General features: G+C 37.2%; 1 protein-coding gene across 13 annotated transcripts in view; it reads right to left on the bottom strand.

Moving 5' to 3' along the window:
* The window catches only part of DYRK1A (dual specificity tyrosine phosphorylation regulated kinase 1A), a 154,791-nt gene that overhangs the window by 6,099 nt on the left and 126,815 nt on the right, over window positions 1-21,877 (bottom strand). For all 13 annotated transcript variants that reach the window (XM_087937623.1, XM_087937624.1, XM_087937617.1 and 10 more), the window contains 7 exons: window positions 20,317-20,516; window positions 9,325-9,417; window positions 7,511-7,699; window positions 5,328-5,475; window positions 2,826-3,112; window positions 1,154-1,300; window positions 911-1,051 (listed from right to left, as the gene is read on the bottom strand). In XM_087937623.1, the coding sequence (XP_087793749.1) occupies window positions 911-1,051; window positions 1,154-1,300; window positions 2,826-3,112; window positions 5,328-5,475; window positions 7,511-7,699; window positions 9,325-9,417; window positions 20,317-20,439 (1,128 nt within the window). In that variant the 5' untranslated portion in view covers window positions 20,440-20,516. The remainder of the gene's footprint in view (window positions 1-910; window positions 1,052-1,153; window positions 1,301-2,825; window positions 3,113-5,327; window positions 5,476-7,510; window positions 7,700-9,324; window positions 9,418-20,316; window positions 20,517-21,877) is intronic.

The raw sequence follows: 21,877 nt of genomic DNA, 5'->3' as shown, positions 1-21,877 counted from the left end.
TAAATTTGTTTCTCTGCCTGTTAAGCCTCCTTCTCCGTCCAATCTTCCTTAGATATTGTCTTTCCCCTCATCTCTGAAGGTCATTTCCACATGCCATGACAGTAGATTAATATTATATTCATGTATTACAACAGCCACTTAGAGATCCTGAGATCAGATGGCAATGCTTATAAACTATTCCTCTATGAATATATTATTTATTTATTTATTAAATTTATATGCTGCAGAGTTACCCTGTGGTAAGATGGGCAACCAACACATTTAATAATAAATATAGAATAACAAAAGACAGTGATTCTGGTGACTTACAACACCATTTCTCTATGATTTCCCTTAGTTTAGAAAGTTTATAGTATGTGTTAACATATGCCACAGAACAAAAGTACAACTTCCAAAAGAGTCTCTCTCTCTCTCTCCCTCCCCCCCGTGTGTGTGTGTGTGTGTGTGTGCCTACGTTGTCCAGCTCTTAAATTCTAAACCAAAATACCTCCCTTCAGGGGTTGGGATGCCTGAACATTTATATATTTTTTAACTTTTGCTTTTATTCTCTTTAGTAAAAGCTGTACAGTAGAGTTAAATAATTACAACAATTACTGCATAGTTTATTTCTGACAATCTATCTAAAGTGAAGTATTTTTGGACCGAAAATGATGTATGCTTGCCAATTACTATTACACTTCTTAATAGTAGGAAGTATTAATAATTAATTAGGAACATTAGTAATTTTCTCTAATTTCTAAGGGAAAGTGTTCTCATTTAAATCAGAATTAGCTAAAAGTAAAAGTAAAGATTTCCCCTGTCCAGTTGATTCTGATTCTAGGGAATAGTGCTCATTTCTGTTTTTTAGCCAAGGGAGCCAACACAGTTACAAACAGATTAATCTAGATCAAAGATTAAAATATCTATTTACCCTTTTCCCATCTTTGGTCTTTTTTAAGGTCCAAGAGCCATCTGGCAACTTCTCAAAAAACTTTTTTGCTTTTGGTGCTTGGTCAAGAATATGAGCAGGTGGTACACTCAAAACTTCCACTATTTTATTCATCTGATCAACCTGTTTCAAATGAGAAAAATCAATTAGAAGTATAACCAAATATTTAAAACTAAAGAAATAGGCAACTCAACATAATAAAAATTCATATGAATATTAACATACCTCATTTGCTCCACTGAAAAGAGGTTCTCCAGTGTGCATTTCCACTAAGATACAACCAAGGGACCACATATCAATTGCAAGATCATAAGGCATTCCCAATAGCACCTCAGGTGATCGATAAAAACGACTCTGGATATATTGATATATCTGCATTTTACAAACAAAGACATTAAATAATCCCCAATCTGTAGGTAGAAAGTAATGATTCTATATTACACATAATTTGTTTGAAATACAAATAAGGAGAGAAAAAATTTAAATCTACAAAACTTGGTAATTAAAAAAGAAGCTTAAAGTTAAATATGCAATTATACAGCAGAAAATGTTAAAAATACTTTGCTCCATTGACAGCAATTCTGTTTCCTTATTTGTGAAAGATTCATGATGTTGGGAAACTACTAACCAGGCAAGGAGGAGGGATCAAGCAGGGGTTAGTCACACACACACTCACTCACATGTTCCATGGAAACTTATCTCTTTGTTCCCTAGAGAGGGAAAGCAGTCTGGAGAGATTCTTACATTATAGATAGGATGTAATAAAGCACTCCACTTCAACCCTTCACATGTGGATCTGATTGTTTGTGCCCGACATATGTAGAATCATACTATAAAAACCATAATATAAATTTGCTACTAGATTCTAAACAATGTAATAAAATAAGCCTTCTTCAAGCAGAGTTCAACTTCAGGTGATGCAGAGACATATCTATATATGTCAATAAAAGAGAATCTATTTAATTCAAGGTTGAACTGTGGAGCTGTCTGCTTCCAGACATTTTAATACCCAAGTAGATAATATCATCAGTTTTAACTGAATGTGGAATTTTCTCCCTGTTTATGTACAGTGGGGAAAAAAAACATCCTCTCCAGTAACCAACACTTAGAGAACCAGGGAATAATATCAGGCAAACAATCGACTAGAAAGCTATATTCAAAGATTTACAAAGGGAAAAAAATCATACCTGCATCAATATTGGCAGGGCAAGATCCTGCACATAAACAGGGAACAAATCTTACGCTCACTAGCACTGATGATATTACTTAATTGGGTAATGAAATTTCTGCAAGCAAACAATCAATCCCAGAGAGCAATAAGGACTCCACATCTATATATCTTTTCTTGACAATATGAAAGTGGTTTGCTGTGACTTCTTGGGATATTTTTTTAAAGCTAAGCAGACTAGTCTATAGACTTAGAATTCCATTAAGGAATCCTTGATTCGAACCTTAAAATGTATAACTTCAAGAAACCTTAAAAACCTAAACAAACCCTGTCCTTCTGCTTTCTGAAACAGAATCACTGTGCTATTTGAGCCACCCAAACTGTGCACTCGCAAATAGATGTTTTTTATAAATGCAAAACTAACATTCTGGCTGTGATTTAGTAAAGAGTTCAACAGAGTTTAACTATGCACTATAATGCAAACAGAATTATCATTTACTATTATGGAGACTTGCAGCCATACAGATATATATACTGTATATATTCTCAATGCTTAGTTAGAAAACAGGCAGAAATATGGGTAGTTCCTTTATCGCTAAAACATTTTGCTTATTTTGTCCTTATGTAGTAATTAGGAACATGTATTTTGGGGGCATGCTGATTTATTTAAAATATAAACAAAACAAAACAACAAGCCATACTGAAATATCTTGAAGTGATAATACTTACCCTCTGTCCAAGCTGGCAAGAACTGCCAAAATCAACTATTTTGATAGCACTTCGTTTGGGGTTACACAGCAAGATGTTTTCAGGTTTTAGATCACAGTGAATGATACTAAGTTCAGGAGTTGCAAGAAAAAGCAGTGCAGTACACATCTGTTGTGCAAACTTTCGCGTCAAATTCAATGAAACCCCTCTGAAATTTGTATTCCGCAGAAGGTCATAGAGATTATAAGAGAGCATTTCAAAAACTAAACAGAGATGGTTTCGGAACATAAAGTGACGCTTCAAATGCACTGAAAGAAAAAAGAAGGGGGAAGGTATTAAATTACAGGTATAGTCTCAAACCTTTAAGCATCTCCTTAAGAAAGCTATTGCTTCCAAAGTTTGCCCAAAAGTCTGCCAAACTTTTTTTAAAGTACAACTGTCCTTTTACTTTTCTATATTCATTAACAAAAATTTCTTTTTGGAAAAAAAGTAATTTCTTTCTTTGAAAATCACATGATGCTAAAATTAAAATGGTGGCACTTATTTTTCTAAAAAGTACAGACTATATCCCTTCATTTATAGACTTCCTATGCTTGAGGCTTCAGATTTCTGATCAATACACAACCTTTCTGCTTAAACTATTTGAAATTAGACTAAAATTTAATTAAACTAAATATACTAAAGAAAAATATACTGCTGCCATTACAAAAAGAATATGTGCCTTTATTTTCTTGTCTAGAATCAAGCAAATACGTAAAAGCAAATTTCATTAATGTTTAGTGCTGCTTTAGAATCGCTCTTATATATTATATTTCACTGTGCAACAGAATGCACAGCAGATGAATAATTAAACCATTCTGAATTACATAAAAACATAAAATTAACTTTAGTTACAGAGCTGCCATTACTTCAGAAAAAGCTACTTTTTATAATTTCACAATTATAGAAGTGTTTTTTAAATGCTTACATTGAGTATTTCCCTGTCTTAGTGTCTCTTGCCATTTTGATAGTTTCATCTACTCATTCACTGTTAAAGAAATAATCTGAGTACCCACTTCCTTAACATGTCTTATAATTAAAATGATAATTGTAAAATTAAGGCATGAAAATGCTCCTAAAAATGAGGAGCTTATCTAAAAACAATCAGATGTCATACGTGGGAGGAAAATAATATTTTTCAAAAGATGTTAAATAAAGAAAAGACTAGTCTAACCTTAGAAAGTATTAGGAAGAGAGTATCTCATGTCTCTATATATTTAGCTTCTTTTGATGGTGGAACATTCCAAACTTCCAAAGTATGGACTAAATTACAGGCAGTAATTTAATGAAAAAGGTTGTGTTTTAAATATGACAGTCACTAACCATTTCTGAGCTTTACAAGTGAAGACTAGAACATTGAAAACACATATTCATAGCATATGATTTTGTTTTTCTCAGTATTACTTGGAGCAATTTAGTCCTACTGAATCTGAATCATCTGAGAAACTGATAATCTGAGGTCTCATCTAGCAGGCCAATATTTGGGCTTCAGTTAGGGAAATCCAGGATTCCATTGCAATAATTAAACTCAACAAATATATCCAAGGTCAAGTATACTAATTCATTCATATCTTCCTATACTATTCAGAATCAAAACGGGGACAATACAAACATACCATGTTGAAGGCATTAATAGAAATGTGATTGCTTATTTGATTTTATTCTTGGCAAACCTGCTTTTCAGGCCATAATTTCTATCTTAATAAAATGAAATACTTAAATGTTTGTTTTAAATGTCCCTAGGGAGGGAGGGGTACTGAGTATATAACCTGCTGATAAAAGTCATTACTGTATTATCTCCAGTTAATTCAGCTGGTGTATGAGACAAAGGTTCAGTCTTTCTGAAGACTGAATCAGTAGATTCAGTTGGTGTATGAGAGAAAGCTAGTATATTATAGGGGTAGATATTGTTAACTAAAATTCACTTGATTATAAAGAGATTCACTGTTAAGATTATCAAGGAAGTAATATTCATAAGTTACAATCTGGAAGAAAGGCAAATTGCTTATTAACATTAAACTTTTTCTGACAAATACATATCAACTAGAACAATCTGAAATCAAAAGTATGAGCAATTGCATAAAAGGCTTGATATCATATATAGACATCAAGTTTCTATTCATGAATCAAAAAGATCAATGGAAAGCTTCAGCAAGAAACTTAGAACCATTTATTTTATGTAATGAATAATGGTAACTTTCTGCATAAAACATCCAAAAGATTCTAAATTTTTTTGAGGCAATGAAGACTAACTGTACAAAAATAGATCCAGATTGAATACATAACTGGTGAAAGTTTAAGAAATTATAGAATTTATTACACAATGCTCCTTAAATAGCCTAGAAGTGGACATTTACAAAAATTAACTAAGAAGATTTTTTAAAAGGATAGATATCTTTATAACCTCAAAAACAATGAAAATATAATGGTAAGTCATTATAAAAACTGAGATAGTTAAAAGTTATTTCTTGAAAAGATAAATACCTATGTAATATTTCATTTCTGTGTCATGTTTGTTCATAAGCTCAAGAAGTCGCACTTCAATTTGGGCTTGATTTAGGAAAGCCTTCTTGTTCTTTATAATTTTAATAGCTACCCACTCCTGTTCCACTCGGTCATATGCCTTTACAACCTGTAGAAATGTAAACGCAGAAATGTAGAAAAGAAAAACACAAAATGGGTACTTACATGTATGGCATTCGGCTTTGCTCGGGTATTTTCCCACGTCACAGTAGTTGTGCTTTTAAAGTTGTAGCGACGTTTCAGCAGAATCTCATCTGCCATCATCAGGCTTCTGTATAGTGTTCATCTATGAGTCAGGCTTTTATAGTGGTTTCAGATTTAAATTTGGGGCAGCCTATTGCTGTGCCAGAATGGTTTTTTCTTCACCCTGATTGGTTGGGAGTCTTGGTCTGTGTTTATTGGTCTTGGAGTTCGCTGTGTTCTGCTTGATTGGTGTTTCTAATATCTCCTGTCTGTTTTTTGGCTCTTTTTGTCTCTTGATTGGCTGGCAACATTGTGTTACTTTATTGGAGGCCTTTAGTGCAGCTTGGCTCCGGGTAAATGGACGGCTCTTTTTTCAATCTCTATGGCTTCTCTGATGATTCTGTGGCTGGGGTTTTCTATAGTGGCTAGGGTTTTGGGTTTCAACTTCAATGGCACCAAAACCCTAGCCACTATAGAAAACCCCAGCCACAGAATCATCAGAGAAGCCATAGAGATTGAAAAAAGACCAGAAAGCATGAATAGAAGAGATGATTCCACCAGACTGTCAATCATTTGGAAGCCTGCACTCACAAACAAAAAAATCTCCACACCACAAGCCAGGCAAACACCTGAGCACAGACAGATCCCCCCTGATACCTCCAGCTCAAACACACCCCAACCAGGCACCCAGATGAAACCTAGCTTCCTAACTAATGATAGCCGTCCAATTAACCGGAGCCAAGCTACACTAAAGGCCTCCAATAAAGTAACACAATGTTACCAGCCAATCAAGAGACAAAAAGAGCCAAAAAACAGACAGAAGATATTAGAAACACCAATCAAGCAGAACACAGCAAACTCCAAGACCAATAAACACAGACCAAGACTCCCAACCAATCAGGGTGAAGAAAAAACCATTCTGGCACAGCAATAGGCTGCCCCAAATTTAAATCTGAAACCACTATAAAAGCCTGACTCACAGATGAACACTATACAGAAGCCTGATGATGGCAGATGAGATTCTGCTGAAACGTCGCTACAACTTTAAAAGTACAACTACTATGACGTGGGAAAATACCCGAGCAAAGCCGAATGCCATACATGTAAGTACCCACGAAAACTTAAGAAATATATATATATATATATATAAATATAAATATAAATATAAATATGTATGGCATTGGCTTTGTTTGGGTATTTTCCCACGTCATAGTAGTTGTGCTTTTAAAGTTGTAGCGACGTTTCAGCAGAATCTCATCTGCCATCATCAGGCTTCTGGCAGATGAGATTCTGCTGAAACGTCGCTGCAACTTTAAAAGCACAACTACTATGACGTGGGAAAATACCCGAACAAAGCCAAATGCCATACATGTAAGTACACGCGAAAACTTAAGAAAACAAATCTACACACACACACACACACACACACACACACACACACATATACACATATATATTTTTATTTATTTGTGTACAAGATAAAAAAGTCCAGATTTTTGAAAAGAGCAAAAGAACTTGAAAATTTTTTGGAATTAATTAGTGATTAAAAGTTTTTTTAAAATTCTATATTTGTTAAATCACACGAAATCTAAACCACTTGCCTAAGCAGAAGTAAATAGAATTGAAATAGGACTTTGTGCAGATCTGCACAGAATTTATAGTGAATACTATCTGTGATGATAAATGCCTACTAAATTATTACATTATATATTGGTAGGCTGTTAGGAAGTAGAATGTAATGTCTGGCTATCAAATCCATTAAATATCTATAGCTTTACACAGACCTGTGCACATTAACACATAAAATCAAGGTAGTATAATGGAAAAAATGGGTTTTCTTTCCCACCACCATCATAGTCTAAATAAAATTGCAAAATGGATTGTGAAGAGTATATAAAAAAACCACCCATATATGACTTGGATAGGATACTGCTTTTATTCACATTTATTCAATCATTTACCTGTCCAAATGAGCCTTTGCCTATTAAAGAATCAATTTCATAACGATCCATCCATTTTTCCCCATTTTTTACAATGTAGTCATAGTTGTCATCATCATATCCATCATTATAAACCTTCCGCTCTTTTTTGTGACTAGAATCATCTCCTTGTCCCTGTTGATGTCGTCGCTTCTTTTTTGCATAGTAAACCTGAGATTAGGAAATGCAATTATTGCATAGCCAGTTTGTATCATATACTATTGCAAAAGAGACTGAAATACTTGGCAATAAAGTGACAAAATGGTAATTTTAAAAATGGTGATAATGGTGATATTAATCATTAGATGGTTACATTTTCATTTTACAGCATAATTTATTCAATTCAAAAGGACCTACACAAGAATATGGATATTGTTTCAGTAGCCTGTGACCAACTGCTCTGAAAGCAAATCGGGAGCTGCTGAAACAACAGCTTGATACAAGTTCAGTAAATCAAAGAAGCTTGAAGCACAAAATTTACAAAAGCAGGCATAATTTTAAAAGGTGCAAAGAAATACATGCATTCATAGTTCAACCGATATGACATTAGTCTTCTATTTTATTACGAAGAACATTACTCTGCTCTGTGGTAAAAAGTAGCTTTGGAAAATTTCCTCAAGAATACAATGAACAAGTACAATGTCTCTGACTCATTTGTTTAACTGAGTTTTCCTTATCTATTTTTAGGGTTTGAGTGGATAAAAGAATATTTTTAGAGTCTGTTATTGATATTGTAATACTAAACTTTTAACCACTGCATAAACAGCAGTCCTGATTTTTACATTATTGACCAATTGGTGTTTAGACAAAGGACATTCTTTAATGGCAGAGAGAAGGGAAAGACTATAACAGTTTTAGGCAATAAACTTAGTGGCTTTCTGATGTCTGGAATCTGGACACAATAAGAAACATTTTTCTGCTTTCTACCTGGCTTAGAAAAAAGAATGATAATTCCTAACATCTAGTTGTAAACAGTGATGGGATTCGCATTTTTTTTACTACCGGTTCTGTGGGTGGGAAGGATACTGTAAAATCTCCCGTCAGAGGTAGTATTTGCCGGTTCTCCAAACTATTCAAAATTTCCACTACTGGTTCTGCAGAACTGGTCAGAACCTGCTGAATACCACCTCTGGTTGTAAAGCCTTGCAAATAAGAATATTGGCTATATTCTATGAAAGCAAGCTTTGCTGTGGTGATGGACATTTTTCTACCCTCTCAGAAACAAGTCTAAAAACTATCTGTCATTCAAGTGAAGTGGATAAATCAACCTTATAGTATTTCATTGCATCTCCCACTTTTCATTCATAAAATAAGACAATAGCTTTTCTTTTCTTTTAGCAGACAAGTACTTTTGTCTATAACAATAAGAGTTTAAGTAAGTAAGATTTAAGTAATAGATTTACAACAGTAAGAATAATTTCAAAGGAGAAATAATGCACAATTAGAAGAAGAAAAGAAAAAAGAGTAGACAGTAGCCATTCATACATGAGAATAGTTATATGTAAATACAGAAAAAGAAAGGAAGGATTTTAAATACTGTTCTAAGCAGGTTCTTCCTCTTCTGAAATGCTACTCAAGTGGTAAGTATTCTTTTGAAGAGTATGTCTCCACTCAACAGTATTATTAGTATAAATTTAGAAAACTTTTTCTTTGTATTAAACATTTAATGTCTAAAGAAATGCATTACAACAGAGTAAGATTATAGATTTAGCTCGCATTTTAGTATTAATAAACACATTCTAGTCATAAAAAAAACTTACATCAAAAGAAAAATTAATGAATTATGCAAATTTTACCTCATTAATATGTTTGTATGTTTTGATCAAATCCACAGACAGTTTCCTTAAAGGAGCAGCTGCTGGATCACGGAAAGTTAGTGGCATTCGCCTCTGTAAAATAACAATATCACATATAACCTTAATCAGATATATGTTAAATATTATATGGTTATATCACATATAAACTTCACCAGATATAATGATCAGAATTTAAAAATAATGAATTATACATTATATATTTATCAAAAGAATAACCAGAAATATATTTAAAAAGTAAAACATTTAAAATGACAGCTGCCAAAATTTATCTTATTAACATACAAAAAAACCCTTAGCTTTCACTCAAAGTTAATATTATGGTATGATTTTAATGGTTTGATTATAACCAATAAGCAATGTTTATTTTTCATATATGAATGTATAGTAGATTTTGAGGCCAAAATGGAGCTTCCAGGTGCCGATCCGGCCCTCTAACACTCTACCCCTCCACAGGCCTCCCCCAGAGGCTCCATTTTGGTACTCTGCAGGCCTTCTCCTCTGGACCCTGGAGACTGCATTTCGGCCTGCAACAGGCTAGGGGAGGACACATGCGGAGGGCCGAATGGAGCATCGGAGGGCTGAATTCGCCTCTTGGAAGCACCATTTTGGCCAGCAACCTACCAGGCAAGGCTTCTGGACTCCTGAAAGGGAGGCCTCGTTTGACACGTTCCCAGCCGAAATGGAGCTTCTAAGGGGTGGATTCACCCCTCAGAAGCTCCATTTCGGCTGGGAACGTGTCAAACGAGGCCTCAGGATGCTGGAACAGGGATATGACTGGGCAGCAGATCCGTGCTTCAGTAGCTCCATTTGGGCCCACAACATTCAGGATGAAGATTCGTAGTTTCGGAACTTGTTCATGCACACTAGGGGGCTCCTATCATATATATTCTAACGTTCGCTAAGGGAACGCTCGTAACCCGGGGATTACCTGTATATATGGGCTTCAGGGCCAAAACAATGTGCTGCCCTCAGTTATGGAACCAATAGTAATAGCAATAGAACTTACACTTATATACCACTTCACAGTACTTTACCTCTCTAAGCGGTTTTATCATGTCAGCATATTGCCCCCAACAATCTGGGTCTTCAGCAAAATTGAAAGGAGATTGCCCAGTTATCTCCATGCAAAGTTGAAAAAATATGGGTCATGAAAACAACAGTAAATCTAAAAACACACACACACACACACACACACACACACACACACACACACACACACACATATATATATATATATATATATATATATATATATATATATATATATATATATATATATATATGGATCTTTGGTTGTTGTTATATATGAAATGAATTTCATTTCATATATATATATATATGTTTTTATTTTTATATATATATATATATATATATATATATATATATATATATATATATATATATATATATATATATATATAACATATATATATATATGAAATGAAATGCTATGGTATGACTAGAAGCAAGGAGTTACTGTATAAATCACCAAGTTTATGTGTCTTGAGGCCACTCTTCAAAATAAATTGAGACAAAATATCTCCAGGATGAGGTGCAGGATTGATCAGCAGATACAAAAAAAGTTTTCCAAAGTCACAGCTCTAATAGGTAAGGAGGCATCACCAATTATAACATATCAAGTTTCTCATATTTTTTCCCCAACATAAACAGTGAATATTGGGTTTGTATGTTCAATAAAGATGCAACACAATAAACTATTTTATGTGTTGTTTAATCACAATCACTTATCTGTTGATAGTACTAAGATAAAACTCAAATGACAGTGCAGGTCACAGTACTACAGAATTATAATTCTAAGGGATTCACAAACATTCTTTCATTCTATTGGTGTAGAAAGCAAAGAGATATTATGGTCACAGTCCATAAAAACCCATCTCACTTTCCACAAATTCTGACAGCCTTATAAAACTCAAATGGTGATGTTTAATGTCTGAATGTCCAGAACAGTATAGGGATAGTCTTTGTAGTCATCACACAGCACTGCAGCTTAACATCTTGATAAATATGAGTAAAGTGAGTTGCCAAATACTGTATTTTACTTGGACATTTTGAACAAGAAATGTGTGACTCTTCCATTTCAAATGCCAAAACTGCTGTTCTGAATATGACATAAAACTGGAACTTTTTAAAATGAATGCTCCACATTGGAACACCTTTTTCAGGTTTAGTTACATCTGTAACCATGTTACATATTTTTTTAAAATTGAAATGTTTCCAAGTTGAATGTTTTGCAGACTTCTCAAGGTTTACCTCTAAATGCCAGTGGACTATAAAGACTGACACTTCATGGCACTTAAAAGGATTTTCTCTCTCAACTGTGTCTACACAGAACTCACTTCTCTTCTTTTTTACTTCCTCCTTTAGTGCTTCAGGTGTCGAGGGAGATACAAGGTTCTGGTTTTTGCTCTTCTGGCAGCCTCAACCATTGTTAATTGACATTGTTCTAGCTTGTCTTTGAAGTTGTTGTGCCATCTTTTTCTGGGTTTGTCTTGTGTTCTCTTCTTCTTGTATGTGCCTTGTAAGGTATGGAATTTCACAACACCCTATCCAGGTGAGCAAACCAGTTTATTTGCTGTTTTTGTATGCAGTTTAAGATTGGTTCTATGCCCATTCTTTCTCTTGTGGTTTCATTTCTGATTTTATCTCTTCTCATTACTCCAGCAGCTTTCCCCAAACATCTCATTTCTCTGTGACTAACTTTCATTTCATTTTATTCTATGTGTCCATGTTTGATACTGGTAACATAACATTATATGCTTTGTATGAGATGCTTCTTTGTGCTGGTCAGTACTGCCTAATGTTGATGTGATCTGTTTTATTACCTTTTTTGCTATGGTTATTAAGTGATCCGCTATAGTTGTTAGTAAATCATGTAGTTATTAAGCAAATCTAACTTTCCCCATTGATTTTGCTTGATAGAAACCATCTGGGAAGATTGCAATTGGCAATTATATGGCTTCAGGACACTGTAGCTGTTGTGAATATATGCCAGATGCCAAGCATCCAAATTTTGATCATGTGCAATGCTGCAATGGTCATAAGTGCGATGACCAGTTGTAAATTAGCTTTCTCACTGCTGTTGTAATTTTGAACATTCACTAAATGAATGGTTGTACCAATGCTCTAAAGCACATGATCACAGAACCCCTCCCTGTTTTGTAGGACAGGCTCTGCCAACCCACCTGCACTCCATGGGACAGCGCTTGCCAACCTACCCATGCTCCACAGTGCCATCCACAACACCCAACAGCACTCTGTAGTACCTACCTGTGGTACCCTCCACCCCCTGCACAAACACCCACATTCCTTGCCTTTCTGCTTAACAACCCGCAGGACTTTGGGGTTACAATGATGACCAGGTTGCTGCACCTTTAAGTAATGCGGAATAAACTAATATTTTCTCATGTTGTGACCGCCTTAAACTTGGCAACAATCTGGTCCCAATTTGCCAGTGACCCTTCCACTCCGAAGAAAGTGACTATATTTTGAGAAAGTTATTTCCTTTCCTTTAATCAACTAATTCTCACCCCCCCCCTTATTTTATTATATTATTAATGTCTGGATATGTTACATTCCATTCTATCCTTTGTTATCTAATAGTTTACTGGTTCCTCAGGAGGTTTTCTGCTTTGAATGATCTCTGTCAGAATCTAGATAAAGATTTCAATTATAATATCTTTATGGGATATCTAATTTGGTTAGACCGTATGCCTTTTGTTTTGTAGTGGTTACTGTCCATTCTATTGGAATGTGACAAGAATGTGGGATTGGGAGACATTTCTCCTTCAAGTTAGGCCTTATGGTGTTCAAATCTACATGTTGGTGGAGGACATTTGGAACAGAGTGACATCAGAGACTGTGACTGCACCATAAATCTGGTTCCTGACGCCAAGATTCCCATCAAGAGACAATATCAAATGACTGCTAAAGAACCAGTAACTCTGAAACAGTACTTGGACTCTAATTTGCAAAAGCGATTCATATGAACACCCTAGTCTCCTGCCTCAGCCCCCCCACCCTTTGTACCCAAGAAACAAGACAATAGGGTGGTTTATAATTATAAAGCTTTGAATGCAGTGACAGTAAGGGACCATTATTCAGTGCCATTAATTCTAGACCTTAGACAGACTGCAGAAAGCACAAATTTTTTGCAAGGGGGGACCTCTGCAATGCATACAACAGGGGTGTCATATCAGGGGCCAGATCTGGCCTGTAGGGTGCTTAAACCTGGCCCATGGGGCTGCCCTGGAAATAACAAAGGACTAGTCCACAGTGCTTCTGCCAGTGAAAACGGAGCTCAGGAGGGCTGCTTTTCGCTGGCAGGGGGTTGCAAGAGGCCGTCCCAGCTGAAAATGGAACTTGTGAAGGCTGCACGTGGCCCCCTGAGCTTTGTTTTTGCTAGCAGAAGGTTGCAGGCCATCGCAGCTGAAAACAAAGCTCGGGAACCCGTTTTCACTGGCAGAGTGCTCAGGCTGCCGCAGGCGCCCCTGTCACAAGTGATGTCATGCTGACCATTCCCACCCTGCGCCCCCCGAAGGTCAAACACAACCCTGAGGTAGCCCTTAATGAAATTGAGTTTGACACCCCTGGCATATAATCCCATTAGGTCCAAGGATACTTAAAATTGCCTTTGACACCAGATACAGCAAATTTGAATACACAGAAGTCCTGTTTGGGTTCATTAACATAGGGGGCCGTATTTTCCTGATTTATAAACCTAGTCTTTTTAGATGCAGTGCTCTATCTGGACAATATTTTGGTGTAGTCTAAGGATGAGGCTCAGCAATCAGATGATGTGTGCAGAGTTCTCCTAGACTAAGAAATAACCAGCTCTTTGCCAAGCCAGAAAAATGCACCTTTGATCTGCAACAACTAAATTTCTTGGGCTACTGTATTTCCACAAAGGCATACAGATGGTCAAAGCTGTCATAGGCTGGCAAGCCCTTGCACAGCCAAAGATATACAATGTTTCCTGGGCTTTGCTAATTTCTACAGAAAGTTGTGATCATAAAGCCAAGTCCCAGACCCAACTGATAAAGAAAGGAGTTAAATTTTCTTGGCTATCTACACACCAAATAGCATTTGAAAAGTTAAAGCAGCTTTCTGCATGCCAACCCATCCTTCAGCACCCAGACACATCAGAGATTGTTGTTCAAGTAGACATTTCAGATATGGCCATTGGCGCTGTTCTTTTACAAAAGAGTGAGGGAGAAAACAGCCTTCTGCCTTGCACTTTCTTTTCTAGAGCCCTGACTGCCCCAAAACGGAAATATGACATTTTTAATAAGGAGCTCCTTGCTGTTAAATCTGCATTCCAACACTGGAGACATCTTCTAGAAGAGTGGCCCTCAGCCTTTTGGGCACCAGGGACTGGTTCCGTGGAAAAAAGATGCTGTCTGTATCCCATGGATTTGCTTGTTTCTGCAGCCTGGTCGCTGGCATGCTACAAACCAGTGCTGGTCCACAGACTGAGGATTGGGGACTCCTGTCCTAGAAGAAGCACACTTTCCTACGCACAAGAATCTATATACCCTGCAACAGACAAAACTGCTTTCATCCAGACAAATGAAATTGAGTCAATTCTTCTCACATTTTGATTTTTACATTACGTACATCCCAGGCTCCAAGAACTTCATGTCAGATGCGCTCTCTTACAAATGAGAATATTCTCTCATTCAACAGACTCCCAACACCAGGAACAATTCTACAACCTTCTAATTTCCAGTATCAACAGCCATCATCAGCCATTGAGAGGTTGGGAGCAACCAACTCCACCAGGACTTTATCACCAGGATAAAGAGTCAGCAGCAATTAGACTGCATCTCATGGATAGGGTACATGACCTCAAGAAAACCCCAGCAAATACTGTAACCCTGCTCGTGATGAAGGGAGGAGCCCTGAAACACAAGGGCAAAATAGTAGTTTCCTCACCCTCTTGAGCAGGAAAGAGGTTCTGCACTTTTGCCATGAAAATCAAACAGCAGGGCACAGTGTATGTTCAAAACTCTGCGCAGAACCTTAAAGAGACTTTTGGTGGCCTGGGATGACAGCAAACATCAAGAAATATGTGGCCGCTTGCCACACATGCAGGAGGGACATCCAGTTTCATTGGAGGAACCTGTTGGAGGACATCCAGTTTCGTTGGAGGAACCTGTTGAGGAATATGTTAACCAGCCCCTCTGGATTGTGCCAGGGAGAAGCGGGATCCTTGCCACAATGGGCCTACCACATCCGGCCTTCAACTCCCAAGCAGGGAAGAGGAAACCTCTAACAATGTTTTTGTGTTGCAGCAACCACTACCTGGCTTGCCAGCTACTTCAAATGAGGGGGAACCGGATTCCTTTGAAACCACTTTCCTTCCCTCTTTGCCAAGTTCCCATGAGAACTCAGATTTTGAGGAGGAAAGAACTACAGAAGAACCCATGGAAGGGGGGAGCAAAGTAGAAGATGAATGTAGGAGATGAACAGGCTGAGCCTGAGGGAAGGGTGAAATCATCATCAGTCTCAAACCCCCTTCATGCCACTAGAGTCCAGCTGACCTTGAATTCCATTGACTTATCTACCACCAATTTGCTCTGACCCTTAGTAGCTCAGTTCTTGTAGCAAATATAAGCTTGCAATGAACCTTTATATTCATTTTGAACTGTCTGGACTTCTGATTTCCTGCGCTTGACAGAACTAAGGAAGATGAAGCAGAAGAAGAGGCGCTTAGAAAGCTACTGTAGGATGATAAGCAGCGAATCCCAATATGAGAGACGACTGCTATTGTGGCAGTAAGAGCAGCAATGCTTTTGTAGTTGTCTACCATTATTGGAAGTACAAGGAGGGTTCTGGCGATTATTTAGAGTTATTGTGAAGAATATACTTGTCAATCTTATCTGCTCTAAGTTGAACTCCAGGCAATTATTGGGACCAGGTCTAGCTCAATTATCTAGGGAGAGTCTGATCCTATTGTTGTTCTTACTACCATAAGATAGGTCCAAGCAAGAGGATAGGGTCCTTGGGGCCATTAGAACAGCAACTTCTGTAAGCTGCATGCCTTTCTGGTCAATGAAGGGAAGGAAAATGAGATTAGGCTCTGACAGTAGTTAATTTCTCTTTGAGAGAATGAATAATTCCACCATCATCTCTTAAGGAAGCTGTGGTCTGCACAGGAGGCCGTCACTATATTTCATGATACTGGACAATTTTTATGACCTCTACATTTGATTATTGTAATGTGCTCTGCATAGGACTGCCCTTAAAGAATTGGAAGTTTCAATTAATGAAGAACGTGTTGTTGCAGGCAATTAATTCATCAGATACCCAGCATACATGACATTTATTAACATGAATTGCACTTCTGGGTGCAATTTAAGATACTAACTGGCACTTTTAAAGCCCTTCATGGTTTAAGACCAAGTTACTTAACAGACAGATCCTCCCCAAATATTCACCTGATCCAGAAGTAGGTGCATGCCATAGGTATTCTTGGCTAGGAAGTATTGGCTGGTGGGACTTAGGAGAGCCTTTTCTGATCGCATCTGCCCTTTGGAATATCATCCCCATGATATTATATTGTCCCTCTCTGTAGCTCTGGGTGTGTAACAAGGCCACCTTCAGGCTATGCTGAATTGTTTGGATGCTGTCCAGCTGCTATGGGGTTTTACTTATTTTATTGTAATACACCTATAAACATGGATGTGAGCCGGTGGCAATATAAATTGAATAAATAAATATTCTGGTGTTAATTTTAAAATCTTAAACAAATCAGGACTTGAATAGTTGAAATACATCTCCCACTATAACTTATCCAGCTACCCAGATAAGAAAAAAGTGGATTTAAAATGCTTCTACTGCAAGTACTTTGGTACCTAATCAACAAGTGATGAGTACTCAGGCTATAGAACTTTCTCTCCCCTAGAATATGTCTCCATTCTCTTAGTATTTAAGAAAGATGAATCTATTTGCTAACCTTTTAATTAATCAATTAAATTGTTAATTGATTTTAACAATACTGATTTTAATATGATTTTACTGACTAGATCAAACTCTTATATTTATATTAATTTGTAAGCCAATGTACACTGCTCAAAAAAATAAAGGGAACACAACACAATGTAACTCCAAGTCAATCACACTTCTGTGAAATAAAACTGTCCACTTAGCTAGCAACACTGATTGACAATCAATTTCACATGCTGTTGTGCAAATGGAATAGACAACAGGTGGAAAGCATAGGCAGTTTGCAAGACATCCCCAATAAAGGAGTGGTTCTGCAGGTGGTGACCGCAGACCACTTCTCAGTTCCTACACTTTCTGGCTGATGGTTTGGTCACTTTTGAATGCTGGCGGTGCTTTCACACTAGCGGTAGCATGAGATGGAGTCTACAACCCACACAAGTGGCTCAGGTAGTGCAGCTCATCCAGGATGGCACATCAATGCGAGCTGTGGCAAGGTTTGCTGTGTCTGTCAGCGTAGTGTCCAGAGCATGGAGGCGATACCAGGAGACAGTCCAGTACATCAGGAGACGTGGAGAAGGCCGTAGGAGGGCAACAACCCAGCATCAGGACTGCTACCTCTGCCTTTGTGCAAGGAGGGACAGGAGGAGCACTGCCAGAGCCCTGCAAAATCACCTCCAGCGGGCCACAAATGTGCATGTGGCTGTTCAAACGGTCAGAAACAGACTCCATGAGGGTGGTATGAGGGCCCGACGTCCACAGGTGGGGGTTGTGCTTACAGCCCAACACCGTGCAGGACGTTTGGCATTTGCCAGAGAACACCAAGATTGGCAAATTTGCCACTGGTGCCCTGTACTCTTCACAGATGAAAGCAAGTTCACACTGAGCACATATGACAGACGTGACAGGGTCTGGAAACGCCGTGGAGAACGTTCTGCTGCCTGCAACATCCTCCAGCATGATCGGTTTGGCAGTGGGTCAGTAATGGTGTGGGATGGCATTTCTTTAGGGGGCCGCACAGCCCTCCATGTGCTCGCCAGAGGTAGCCTGACTGCCATTAGGTACCGAGATGAGATCCTCAGACCCCTTGTGAGACCATATGCTGGTGCGGTTGGCCCTGGGTTCCTCATAATGCAAGACAATGCTAGACCTCATGTGGCTGGAGTGTGTCGGCATTTCCTGCAAGACGAAGGCATTGATGCTATGGACTGGCCCGTCCGTTCCCCAGACCTGAATCCAATTGAGCACATCTGGGACATCATGTCTCGCTCCAGCCACCACTGCACCAGACTGTCCAGCAGTTGGGGGATGCTTTAGTCCAGGTGTGGGAAGGGATTCCTCAAGAGACCATCCGCCACCTCATCAGGAGCATGCCCAGGCATCGTAGGGATGTCATACAGGCACGTGGAGGCCACACACACTACTGAGCCTCATTTTGACTTGTTTTAAGGACATCACATCAAAGTTGGATCAGCCTGTAGTGTTTTTTTCCACTTTAATTTTGAGTGTAACTCCAAATCCAAACCTCCATGGGTTGCTAAATTTGATTTCCATTGATAATTTTTGTGTGATTTTGTTGTCAGCACATTCAACTATGTAATGAACAAAGTATTTAATAAGAATATTTCATTCATTCAGATCTAGGATGTCTTATTTTTGTGTTCCCTTTATTTTTTGAGCAGTGTAATTTATATAGTTGTGATAAAGACAGAATTTCACTTTTTACTTGAATTACATATTACTCTACATTTGCAAATACAGTACACTAACATTTCCTTTAAAATTTTATATTAAATGATCAGAGAGTGAATTGTATCAAACTTAGTACTTTTAATTTCCCATTAATAATAAATATGATCTGTGCATGGATTTCTGTTTGACCACTAGATGGAGCTGTAGCATTAAAAAATATTTTAATCGGATTTCTTCTGATCAGTCTTCGATTAAATCAAAGACACATTTATAAATGTTCACAACTTTGCTTGCTCAGTAATTTTAAACTAAAGAATTTATCAAGAGTCTGTTGTTTTCAGTAGTAGTTTCTTCACAGTAATGTGGCAGTGATACAATTTATTTAAAATATAAGACAAAATTGCAGGTAACAGTGGCTGATTGGTCCAACGGATGTTCATTTGCTGAATGATAAGCAAGTAATAACAACATTAGACATGAAGATATTACAGAAGTTGATAAATTGTTTGTACCGCACAGTACAATACACTGAGCAAATCCACACATGTGAATCAATGGGACATGCAATTGCCCAGCATCCAAATTTGATCACGTGACCCTGGGGACGCTGCAATGATCATGTGAAAAACAAGTGTAAGTCACCTTTTTCAGTACTGCTCTAACTTCAAGTGGTCACTAAACAAATGGTTAAGTTGAGGAGTACCTGTATCTAATTTAGATTTGCTATCTAACAGAAAAGAATTAAGAAGTTCAACATAGCATGAAGATAATTAAGAACAAAACTATGCAAACATAAAATCAGAATGTGATCCCAAGTGTCCTATAGAACCCCAATACAAATATTAAGTAAGATAGCACCAGTTGCCAGTTGATGGATTCCAAGTCTACTTATTATGTTCTCATTCTTTTTTTGCTCTTTTAAAATAGAGCAGATATAATGAACATATTTTCTATAATTTACATTAGGTACCTTTACAGTTGCGTTTTCAGGTATGAATGAAATAGAAAATGAATAAAGTTGAATCTTAACTACACTACGTTTGCTAAGCAGCCCCTTGAGCAAAATATTACAAATTATTATGTTGGTTAAAAAAGGTCTACTGCAATCACAGTGATTCATGGCAATATAAATTAAAAAAAAACCATTCCTTGCAGAAAATGAAATATACTTATAGCAGAATTTGTATGTTACTTCAAACCAATTTTTCCAAATGCTTAGCACAAAGATGAGTTGAATTATACAGAAGCTGTTAATAGAAGAACGTGCCCTGTTTTAAGTAAAATGCTATTTTACTACAAGTGTTAAAGTTAACATACCTGGTTAGCAGGAGGCTGCTGAATCTGATCAGCATATGGTAAGGCAGAAACTTGTTGGTCGCTTATGTTCTGCTGTCGACGATCACTGTACTGCTGATGTGAATGGGACATCTGTCCAGCCATCTGAAGGCCAGCAGCATGGAATGAAAATGATGGTGCAAGCCGAACAGTTGAAGGTTTGCATGCTGAAGTCTCTCCTCCTAGAAATGACAGCACAACAGTTCAGTATAGTTTTCTTACTTCATCTATAATCTATCTTCACATTAAACATACAAACAGACATAGAGATATTTATCTAAGTTTTGTTTAAAACAAAGGCAAAATGAGTTAAAACTGCATGCCCACAAGTTATGTGTACACATTTTTTAAAAAAATAAGTGGATGGGAAGCAATGAAATATGCACTCAATGTAATTATGAATCCCATGTTTGCTATCAATTTTTCTTCTCCATAAATGTTCCTCTTTTCAATCCTATCACAGCAGATAATTCTCATGAAGTCAGAATCTGACTGAAATGCCATTTATTTTAAAACAAATTCGTATTTGAAAGAAAAAAATGAAGTTTTGTTTTAATGGACTATCTGAAGGAAGTTCAGTTACATATAGTCCTTGACTTATGACCACTTTTTAAACAATGGTTCAAAGTTATGATGGCCTTGGAAAAAATAACTTACAACCTATATTCGCACTTATGACAGTTGCACCATCCCTGTGGTCATATAATTGCAATTTGCACTTGGCAATTGCCTTGCATTTTTGACCAGTTGCAGCATCCTAAGGTCACATGATTGTGATCTGCAAACTTTTTGTCAATTTGCAACACAAGATGCCTATTGGGGAAGCTGAATTTGCTTAATAACTGCAGTGTTTCATTTAATGACCGCCATAAAAATTGTTGCAAAATCAGCCCATTTGATTTACACAATGACTTGTGTTACACAATGACTTGTGTTACACAATGACTTGTGTTACACAATTTACACAAAATCAGCCCATTTGATAACACAATGACTTGTGTTAGAAATTTTGGTCCCAATTGTGATAAGTCAAAAACTGTTTGTATCAACAAATTTCACAAGTACTGAACTATTAACTATTGATAACTACAACATCAATGAATTTCAGAACTACTCACTTGAAGTGATTTGCGTTATAGAATTACAAAAATAATATAAATTACACTGTTTGTATTGTGACACCACTGCACAAATGAAATTATAGATAGTCTTCCTTTAATGCTATTTGGGACTAGAAACTCCATCATTAAGCCAAAAAATCTTGTGACTGTGCTTAACAGTAGCACTTCCAGCAACTAAAGGAGGATTGTGCAGGTTGTTAAGCAAGGACCTCATATGACTGTGACTTGCAACTTCTTGTTGGCTTCCCCTTGACTTTGCTTGGCAGAAACCAGCAGGGAAGATTGCAAATGATGATCATGTGATCGTGGTAATTGCTGCAACATTGTTAAGTATGAGCTCCAGTCAAAACTACTACTCATTCAGTGCTGTCATAAGTTCAAATGGTTGCTGATTGAGTGGTTGTTAAATGAGGGGCATCTGT

This window comes from Pseudonaja textilis, chromosome 7, assembly GCF_049901715.1.
Source record: "Pseudonaja textilis isolate UNSWEBS1 chromosome 7, rPseTex1.2, whole genome shotgun sequence".
Taxonomy (NCBI): domain Eukaryota; kingdom Metazoa; phylum Chordata; class Lepidosauria; order Squamata; family Elapidae; genus Pseudonaja; species Pseudonaja textilis.
Note: the sequence above shows the minus strand (reverse complement) of the source record. Positions and strands in the feature narration are given on the sequence as shown.